This window comes from Myotis nattereri (genome assembly GCF_964212035.1).
Source record: "Myotis nattereri genome assembly, chromosome: X".
Classification (NCBI taxonomy): Eukaryota; Metazoa; Chordata; class Mammalia; order Chiroptera; family Vespertilionidae; genus Myotis; species Myotis nattereri.
This window is the reverse complement of record NC_138078.1, coordinates 21,560,098-21,570,963: the sequence shown is the minus strand read 5'-3', so window position 1 is coordinate 21,570,963 and position 10,866 is coordinate 21,560,098. Positions and strand designations below refer to the sequence as shown.

The 10,866-nt window shown below is 43.9% G+C and overlaps 1 protein-coding gene across 1 annotated transcript; it reads left to right on the top strand.

The window, feature by feature from the left end:
• Positions 1 to 5,610: 5,610 nt before the first annotated feature.
• NR0B1 (nuclear receptor subfamily 0 group B member 1) lies at positions 5,611 to 10,642 on the top strand (the record flags this gene model as incomplete). Its single annotated transcript, XM_081081510.1, has 2 exons — positions 5,611 to 6,568; positions 10,398 to 10,642. The coding sequence occupies 2 exons, from the start codon at positions 5,611 to 5,613 to the stop codon at positions 10,640 to 10,642; spliced, it is 1,203 nt and encodes a 400-aa protein (XP_080937636.1).
• Between the last annotated feature and the right edge of the window lie 224 nt (positions 10,643 to 10,866).

Below are 10,866 nucleotides of genomic sequence, written 5' to 3'. Positions count from 1 at the left end.
AAGCCAGTCAGAGAAAGATAAATACCACATGATCTCACTAATTTATGGAATATAATGACAACATAAACTGATGAAGAAAAACAGATCCAGAGACAGAGAAGCATCGATCAGACCACCAAACCTCAGAGGGAAGGTAGGGGAGGGTGGGGGAAAGGGGGAGAGATCAACCAAAGGACTTACATGCATGCACATAGGCCTAACCAATGGACACAGACAACAGGGGGGTGAGAGCATGAGTTGAGGGGATTGGGGGTAATGTGGGATAAGGACACATATGTAATAACTTAATCAATAATGAAATTTTTTAAAAAAGAAAATGTGGAGAGGAAAAGAAAGCAAGTTCCTGGGAGGGAGGTATTACAACAGTTCCAGTCTTCGATACAAGTGGAATCTAACTAAAATTACCATCACCATTAAGGGGATGTACCAAGACAGCAATGATTTTCAAAGTGACCAGTCACATCAATTTTAGTAGCTTGTCAACCAATGGGGTAATCCTTTTTTAACCTGCTAGTCAATTGCATCTATTAATTAGACAATTTGATCCACATCTGGTATTGGGATGGATTCAAAATTGGTAGATGCAATAAAATAAATTGGTTTGGTGGATGTTTTTTCTTGGAGTGATTGTTATAGTGATTTGGAAAGTTGATTTTAGAAAATTTCTGAATTACTGTGAGTATGAGAGCCATTATTCCAGCTCAGCAACTATGTGGCCCCTAAGGCCTTCTTTGTAGCCCATTCAAAGGAAGTAAATAACGATGAGTAGATCGTCCTTAGGGGTTTCATGAGTCAGCAGCTAAAGCCTATTAATTCTTCTACAAAAAGAGTTTTAGACATTCTGGGTCTTCAAAAGGGAAAGGAGGAAGGCTATCTCTTGGATTTTATCAGCCACTATTCTTCTACAATAGTGTTTACCCAATATTTACCTTGCAAAATCAGAAAAACACTACTGTCACCTGCTCACTGAAGGAGCTGAATTTGGAGGCATTCCAGCTCTTTTTCAACCTGGATTGAAAATTCATATCAGGTTTCAGATTGTCAAGACTTCCCAGTTCCAGAGCTGCTTGCTGTGCAAAGGTCAGTTTTACAGTTTGATGCCGTTTTATCCCCACCTGTACTTTACTCCTACATCCTTCAGTGAAAACTGCATTGCTTTGAAGTTGAAGGTTGCATGCATGCAGGCAGAGCAGCTTTACTCCCACTCTGAGTTGGAAAAGATAATGGGCCCTGCAGAGCAGGTGTCCAGTTGACCAAGGTCATCAAGCAATGACTTGGTATAAATACCCAAATTGCAGTAGTGGACAAACTCAGCACATGACAGGTGCAGGTGATGGGAGTCCTTTTGTCTAGCAGTCACAGTGGTCTGAGGACATAGAACAAACCAGAGGAAGAGGCCTGTGCCTGCCTGAGAAGGTTATGTCGTCACTGTAACAACCAGTGAGTTGGCATTACTTGGTGCAAATCTCTGCACTGATGTGTTTAGATGATTTTGTTTCTCAGGAGCTATTCATTCAGGGGGAAAACAGAAAGTGTAAAGTTGAAGTCCGTTTTCTCTTGACATTTCCAAAGATGAATACAATACATGTGAAGGACAAGCAGGCAATCTCTTATTAGAAGCAGTCAATCCAAAGAAACTAGAAAGTCCTTCAGAGTTGTGAATAGATCACAACTTCAACAACAACAACAATAAAACCCCACACAAGTAAAAAAAAAATCAGAAGATTCTGCTCCTGGGAAAGAAGAGAATTGTAACCAATATATTACAAGTTCATGGTTCCCAGCACTGTACTGAAGTTTCAATTTGAGACAATGTCTGCAAGTCAAAGTCAAAGACATCTACTATGTTCAAGTTGTGAATGATTAAAGTCACAAAAAATTGGTTTAAGTTACTAGGATTTTTAAAAATACAGTTGATAAGATGAAAGAGATTTAGAAAAGCCCTTGAATTATGTAGGTTTAGGGTGCATATATTAAAATCGTTTATAGCATTTCTCCCCCTGGTTTCATAGTTGAAAAGGCTAATGTAATGTTAAATGCTTAGCTCAATGTTAAATCATTAGAAAGTGAATGAGTATAAACTTAAGTTGCTTTATATTTTCAATGAAGTGAAGAGGTCCGAAACATTTCTGTAAAGGAATATATTGAGAGAGAAAACAACCTTTGAAAGACTTAGAGTGTACAGATGAATATTGATGTAGTTTTACCCCCACTTCACAAGTGTGCAGGCTGAAATTAAATAACTTATTCAATATCATACCTTTAGAGTGAAAGAGCCCAAATTCAAAGACATGTCTTTTGACTGCTAACTCAGTCCTCTTGGTACTTGACTACAGTGCCTCTAGCACCCTCAGCATCAATAAAGGCCTCCAGCCCAACCGCATGGCTCAGTGGTCCACCTAAGAACCAGGAGGTCCTGGTCAAGGCACATGCCCAGGTTGTGGGCTTGATCCCCAGTATAGGGTGTGCAGGAGGCAGCCGATCAATGATTCTCTCTCATCATTGATGTTTCTATCTCTCTCCTCCTCTCCCTTACTTTCGGAAATCAATAAAAAAATATTTTTAATAAATGGCCTCCAGAAATTTCTGAGTCCAATGGGACCTGCTAACTTCTCCTCCCTCCAGGGTCACTGCAGCAATAGTTGTGTGGGAATGCTTGCTCTGTGTCTCGAGTATGAACTATATAGCCTTCTTGTCTTTCTCTAAAGAAATATATTGGCCAGCAAATATATTTTTGAGTACCTACTTTCATGCCAGACATTGTTCTCGTTGCTGGGATACAGAGTGACTTAGTCCCTGCCCTCAAGGAATTTTCATACTAGTGGGGGTGGGGAGACAATTAACAAGCACCAAATAACTAAATAAATTGATCCTATCAGATTCTGATAAGTCTTAAGAAGAAAATTCAATGGGGCAGGGGCAACATAGTTAAAAGTAACTAGCACTGGCAACTTAAGGTAGGACTGAGGCAGGCTGGGTGCTCAGCTAGGCTGGTTGGTGGCTGGATCAAGCAGGAAGACCAAAGAAGCAGCCATAACCATACCCAAAATAGTAGCTCGAATATTAGAAATAGCAACTGATGAGATAACATTTCCAATATAGGCTACTGCTGTGGACCAGGTAATCCATCCAGTGTTTTGAGTTTGGGCATGCAGAAGAAAGGAGATAGCAGAAGAAAATGGACATGCAGAAGAAAGTGAGACAGCTCCCAGGTGGCCGGTAAGGGTAGGTTTCCTTAGGACAGATAGAATAATGATGGTGCTGATGTGTAGTATTACCTCTTACACCTGAAATAATTCCACATTATTTTTTTTAAAAGGGGGGGATAATGGTTGATACATCCAACTCTTATGTACCAAGCAATATTTTGCATGAATTAACTCATGTGCAAGGATTACCTCACAGAGGCCATTGTCCATGTTTTACAAACAAGCAAACTGAGATACAGTAACTTTCTTGTGGAAGACTAAATAGTGGCCCCAAGGATGTCTGTGTCCTAATCCTCGGAACCTGTGAATATGTTATCTCACATAGTAAAGGGGCTTTGCAGATGTGATTAATTTTTTTTGAAATAGAGAGATTATTCTAGATTATAAATCTATAATAATAAAAGCATAATATGCTAATTAGATCAGACAGCCAAACAACCTTCCAGACTTCCTCCCGGACATCCTTCTGGATGACCTTCCAGATGAAGCTGGGACTGTGAGGGCCGAGCCCCTTGCTTGAATTTCGTGCATTGGGCCTCTAGTGTAATTATACAGATCTTTAAAAAACAGTCAGGAAGAAGACAGAAGCAGACTTGGAGTGATGTGGCCAGGAGCCAAGGAATGCAGGCAGTTTCTAGAAGTTGAAAAAGGTAAGGAAATAGATTCTTCCCTAGGGTTTCGAGAAGAAATGCTACCTTTATTTTAGTCTAGTGAAACTGATTTCAGCGTTCTGACCTCCAAAACTATAACAATAAATTTGTGTTGCTTAAGCCACTAAATTTGTGGCAATTTGTTACAGCAGCAACAGGAAACTAATATATTGCTCAAGGCCAGGGAGCTACAAAGTGCCAGGGCCAGAATTAAAATTCAGGCAATCTGGTGCCAGTGCTAGAGATTTAGCTACTGTGTCACAGGGCCTCTCACAGGTAGAATAAAATTTCAGGTTAAATTCAAAATAAGTGTCTCCTAGATTTTCCTCTTATGCTCAGAATTCCAGGTTTCAGAGAAACTAAAAAGGAGAAAGAGGATCCTATGCCAGTCCCCTTTGCTGCTTCATGTCTTCAGTGCTGGACCCAAGAGATCACTAAATAAACCTCCTATTTTAGAGATGAGGAATTGGAGGACTAATGGGTTGTGATTTTGAAGTTACCCAACTGGTTGGTGAAACAATCAGCTAGTTACACAGGTGGTGATGAGGCAGGTGGTGATGCGGAGAAACCAACTGATTTCAGTGCCTGATAGAATTCGAGGAAGGAGGCAAGTGAGGACTGAAGAATCCAGGCTTCCTGAAACCTGTGTTTCTCATTATTCGCTTAGAAAGGGTGGGAGAAGAAATGTGAATTACACACCTGCCCAATATATTGATTTCAGAGAGGAAGGGAGAATTAGAGAGAAACCTCCATGATGAGAGAGAATCGTTGATCGGCTGCCTCCTGCATGCTCCATACTGGGGATGGAGCCTGCAACCTGGGCATGTGCCCTTGACCAGAATTGAACCCGGGACCCTTCAGTCCACAGGCCAGTGCTCTATGCACTGAGCCAACCCAGCCAGGGATCACACCTGCCCAATATAATATCTCTAGAAGAATTCAAAGTTCTCACTTTAGCAAGCTTTTTAATCCCTTGTAATTATTATATTTCCAAATATTTATCCTCTTTGACATCCTGATTGCCGCCCCCAGCTGTCTACCACAGCATCTAAGACACGGTGGGTGCTCATAAATATGAATGAAAATGCTTATTATAGTATCCTTAGGCCAGTGTTTTTTTCAAATTTAAGGTGCATGCAAACCCCCTGGGGACCTCGTTAAAATGCAGATTCAGAGTCAGAAGCTCTGGTTGGGGCCTGTGATGAGCATTTCTACCAAGTTCCCATATGATACTGTTTTTCAAAGTCCCTGAAAAGAAGACCTCCCTATTCATATACAAAATATAAGTCATATTAAGTTTGATCATTCAATAAAAGTCTGCAAAGATGGAATAGAAACAACACTTTCCCCTTTTAGGCACCCCCCACCCCACACACACCAATAAAGGGAACAAATTAGATGCCAGGAATCAATGGAAAGAGTTGGAACAGTGCCCCAGATGCCTGTTCCCTGTACTCTGCTGGGCTCGTCCCGGGGCAGGGAAGTGTGTAACGAAAGGAAAATGGGAAATGTCCAGGAGTTCTTAGGCCGCCGTTCCTCTTCCATTTCCAGCCTTGAAGGAGCTTCTGCTCCCTTTCGAACCGCCCAAGTCACTGACAAACACACGGGAGTGCAGCGCCTTGCCCCGCTCCACGCCCTCGTCAGGCGGAGGCGGCTGAAGGCTGATGCGCGTGCGTGTGCGCTCCGGCTCAGTATAAATAGATCCCAGGCGGCCGCCACTGGACAGAGCCGGGCTGCGGACACCGCAAGCCATGGCAGGCGAGCACCACCAGTGGCCAGGCAGCATCCTCTACAACATGCTCATGAGCGCTAAGCAAACGCACGAGGCTGAAGCTTCAGAAGCTCGGGAGGCGCCCAGGGCGCGGGCCCGGGGCATCTGCTGGGGCTGCTCCTGTGGCGCGGTGCCCCCCTTGGGCGGAGAAGGTGCGCCGGGCAGGCGGACAGTGGCGGACCTGTACCGCTGCTGCTTCTGCGGCGAAGACCACCCACGGCAAGGCAGCATCCTTTACCACATGCTCACAAACGCAAAACAAATGCAGGAGGCCCCCGCCGTGCTGAGGGGCGCGTGCTGGGGTTGCGCCTGCGGCGCGGTGCCCGCGGTGGGCAGAGAGGGTCTGGCCCTCCTGTATCGCTGCTGCTTTTGCGGCCAACAGCACCCGCGGGCCAGCATCTTCTACAACCTGCCCGCGAGCTCAAAACAAATGCACGCGGCTCAGCCAGTGGCGCTGCCGGGGGCCCCCTGGTGGAACCCCTGGAGCGGCGCACAGCGGCGGGTGGCCCTCCAGAATCCACAGGTGGTCTGCGAGGCAGCCTCCGCGGCCCTGCTGCGGACCATGCGCTTCGTCAAGTACTTACCCTGTTTCCAGGTTCTGCCCCTGGACCAGCAGCTGGTGCTGGCGCGCAGTGGCTGGGCACCGCTGCTCATGCTCGAGCTGGCCCAGGACCGCATTAACTTCGAGATCACGGAGACCTTGGAGCCCGGTTGGCTGCAGAGTGTCCTCACCACCAGGCGGCGGGAGACCGAGGGCGACGAGCCGCAACCTCTCCCTACGCAGCCACAGGAGCGTTCGATCCCGCCAACAGAGGCCAGGCTTTTGCCGTCAGCCGCTGAGGTCCAGGCTATTAAGGGCTTCCTTACCAAGTGCTGGAGCTTGGGCATCACTGCCAAGGAGTACGCCTACCTCAAGGGGATCGTGCTCTTTACCCCGGGTAAGGGTGCCGGCCTCGGGCTCTGGGTGTTCTCTGCTCAGTAGAGCATTGGGCAGTGCCTACCAGGACGCGGGGACAGGGGAGCATCCAGGCAACAGTGAAGAAAGGGGACTAACTCAGCACAGTGGGGGGAGTTCCAGAAACTACTCCTTGTGGGTGGTCTGCTGCCAGAAACTCAGCCTGGAGGAGGGGGTGTTTTGTTGAAGTTTGTACTTATCTCTCTGTAACTTTCTGTTACTACACAAAAGTTTGTGCTTTCAAGGGATATAGATATTCCTTCTTCTCTAGTATCTTTTTGGAATATATTTTTATTGATTTCAGATAGGAATGAAGAGGGAGAGAGAGATAGAAACAATGGTGAGAGAATCATTGATCGGCTGCCTCTTGCACGCCCCCTACTGGGGATGGAGCCCGCAACCCGAGCATGTGCCCTTGGCTGGAATTGAACCCGGACCAGTTCAGCTTGTAGGCCAATGCTCTATCCACTGAGCCAAACCTGGGCTTCTCTAGGCCCCGGGGCTTCTCTAGTCTTTAATCCAGTGACACAGCTTTAAAAAAGTTTGTGTTTACTGCAAATTCGGCAACATCTCTTTCTGAAACGCAGTTCTGAAATTTACTAGAACCTTTTTGTTGTTGTTGTTGTTGGAGAAACTCTATGAAGGCTGGCAAGAAAGGAAACATTTATTAACAACCCATAGAGATACCCTCCCCTGGGGTCACTGTCAGGCAGGACACTGGACTTAGTGTCCCATAGCTCTGTCTCTGAATGGTCATTTTTATGGTCCCAAGTAGCTAGACTATCTCGTCCTCCAAGTGTCTGTGAGTTTCAGGCTAGCGATGGGGCAGGAAAATGACACACTGGGGCCTGTGAGCAGGAACACTGTATTTTAGAGCTTGAACAGACCTTAAAGACCTCTTAATCAAGTCACTCTGTCCTCTACCCCATTTGCAGATTAGGTAGCCTGGTCCCAAGGGACCTTACTGCAAACCAAATGGCCAATGAGTTGCAGTCCTCCTATCTCCTGGGCCCAATGTCTGTTGGGTGCTGGACACGCTCTTCCACACAGTGCAACCAACTCATGGCATAACACCTTCCTGGGGAGCCCAGCCCCTAGTCTCAAGTATGTCCTAATACTAAAGTCATCTTCAACCAGAATCCATCTCAAAGGGTCACAGTAGACATGAAGTTTCCAGGCAGCTTGAGTTGGGATAGTTTTCATAACATGTATTTTCCTGACACCAGGAGTCTCAGGTTATGTCTTACCTCCTGCCTAGCATTTTTAAAAATAATAGCGATATTTCTTTTTTATAACGTTTTAAACTATAGTTTTATTGATTTCAGAGAGGAAGAGGGAGAGAGAGATAGGAACATCAATGATGAGAGAGAATCCTGCATTGGCTGCCTCCTATACTCCCCCTACTGGGGATCCAGCCGGCAACCTGGGCACATGCCCTTGACTGGAATTGAACCAGGGACCCTTCAGTATGAAGGCCTAGGCTCTATCCACTGAGCCAAAGCAGCTAGGGTGTGCCTAGCATTTTTGAAGGGGTATAGAGCACTATTTGGTGGGGAAATGATTCATTTAGAACTCACATTTCAGACCTAAAGACCTCAGCTCATCCCAGCGATCATTATAGGTCACCTTTTGCTTATATAACTGTTTTCCAAACTTGCCAGTGCATTAGAAACACTTGGGTGGGGAGGGGGACGGGGCTTGTTTAAAATCTTCTTAGGCCTCTCCCCTAGAGATTCTGATTCAGTAGCTCTGGTCCAGTCTGCAACTCTGCATTCATCACAAGTGTCCCTGGTGGTTCTTAAGATCATTGGGAAATAGTTTTCTCCCTCCTTCAGCCTCTGCTATTAAACATTTACCATGTGCTTTGTTTTGTTGGAATACAAAGGTAAGATAGGGGCTCAGTTTCCAGAAGTTTACATTTCACTAGTTTTCCTCTTTTCCTCCACCCTGTTAGCCCGTCTCTCTCTCCCTCCCCCACCCCCCTCTCTCTCCTCCCTTATTCTTACTCTGTTGCTGGGAATCTTCCCAATATGAGTTTAGCCAGCTAAGCTAAGCTATTTGTGTTTCAAACACAAATGCACCTGTATTGGAGAGAAAAGAAAAGCCTGTTAAATGTGTGTTGTGTCCTTTCTTTGCTGTTTATCCTTTTTTATCCTCTGATCTTTTTGTTTATTATTTTTTAACTGTGGAGTTTAACTAAACACTTGTTTTCCTCCATGAATTTATGTTAAAGGCAATTTTTTTTTTTTTTTGCGGGGGCTGGGGGGAGCCACACTTCGGGGAGGGGTGAGGTGGAAATGGAAGGGTGTGGCATGAAAGCTGAGGAAAGTGATGTGAAATTTTCAAGATAAAGTTTTAATGATCCATAAATCTAGTCCTGGAGGAGCTTCAGAATTTCTGTGGAGTTTCATGCAAGCCTCTTTTTACTCTAACCAGTGGAATTCAGACCCAGTAAAGTTGGGTCTCGAGCCTGGATAATGAGCTGTAGGTAAGAGGGGATGTTAATATGTGGGTTGGGATCATCAGAATTGGAATATGGATCAGAGATGCTGCTTTTGTTCTAATTTTATTGATCAAATTTGGTATTTGCCTATAATAGGCATGACTCATCTATTGCCATTATTATTTTTTAAAGGACACTGGTTCTGCTACTCTGTGATGATTAGCATGGTGCTTTTAAAATACTTTCTGCTCAATACAGTCAATAAAAAAGGGAAAAATACTTTCTGTTGGATTTTGTAGAAAAAGAGAAGGAAAATGATTGCAATCATTATTGACATCTTTTAAACAGAACGGTAAATCAGTAATTACTTAAATACAAGTTAAAGACTTTAAGGTAATATTAATATAATGGAGAATCAACGGAATTTCAAAAGCAGCCTCTTCTTACCACCTTCTTAAATTAAAAAGCACTTCATCTTTCCTGTATTATATTTCACTCAGTTTTACTTGGGTGTCACATTGGACTGAAAGAAGGTCACTGTTCTCTATTTGAAAAGTTACTTTTGAACCATGTTGCAATCCATAATGCCTTCATGTTAACTTTTTAACCTTTTAATAGCTGTAAAACAATGCTCACAAAGACTTCTTACTGTAAAGTAATATATATATTTTAAAAGAGCCTTTTGGAATGCTCCTTAGAATTGCTTTTTTTTTTTTTTACCTTCCCCAATACAGAAATTATGGTACAATGAGCTAAGTGGTCAGTGTTATCTCTTAAGTTATTATAGGACTCAAGACTAAAATCAGCCTGCAGGCAAATAATTAAAATGAGACTGTGAGTCATCGTTTGTGGATGTGAAGTTTACCACCATCAGCTGGATAGTTATTATAATGGTGGAAAATTCCAGGGAGGATGATAAAATATTTTTCATCTAGCAAAACTTCTTGTCATTATACAATGGCCTGTTTCCCACAGGTAAATGGCAAAGTGCTCACATTCTGAGATAATTTTACTTTCTTCATATTTGCACAGATAGTGAACTGGAGCAATGATGCATTAAACTATATTCTACTGTCATAGTGAATGAAGTGTGTGTTTGTTGGCTCAGGGCCAGCAGTTTTTAAGTGTGAGGATACAAACATAGTGGGTAATAAAGAAGAATAATTCTATGATGCTTCAGTCTTGAAAGCATTGTTTTTGAAAACTTAGAACTGGCTCAGCATTTATCCTTGCTCTAGAAAGCCCTTTATACCAGGAAGCTGAGCTCTTGTTTAGTTTGGGGAGGGGCAGAAATGGATATATTGAAACAAAGGAGTCTGTGAGTGAGCTGTTAATAACAAAGAAATTTTTCTCCCATTCTCTCTTCCAGACCTGCCAGGCCTGCGGTGTGTGAAGTACATTCAGGGACTTCAGTGGGGAACTCAGCAGATCCTCGGCGAACACACCAGGATGATGTACAGAGGGTACCATGTCAGAGTCGCTGAACTGAATAGCGTCCTTTTCCAGCTTAGATTCATCAGTGCCAGTGCTGTTACTGAACTGTTCTTCAGGTCCATCATCGGCGCTGTCAGCATGGATGATATGATGCTGGAAATGCTCTGTACGACTTTATAAAGGCATCTACACAAGTGCAGTTCACCATGAAGCGATAAGGAGTAGTGGGCAAAAGAGTGTAAAATGGCATTCAATAAACTTTCTTATTATTTTTACATGCCATGCATAGTATTTTTGTAATCAATTAAAGAAAAACTTTAGTCACAGACAAGTAGAAAATCCTCTGTATCATACCGATTCATTGTGAAGGAAAATATTTGCAACAGGTAACATATCTCTGTACA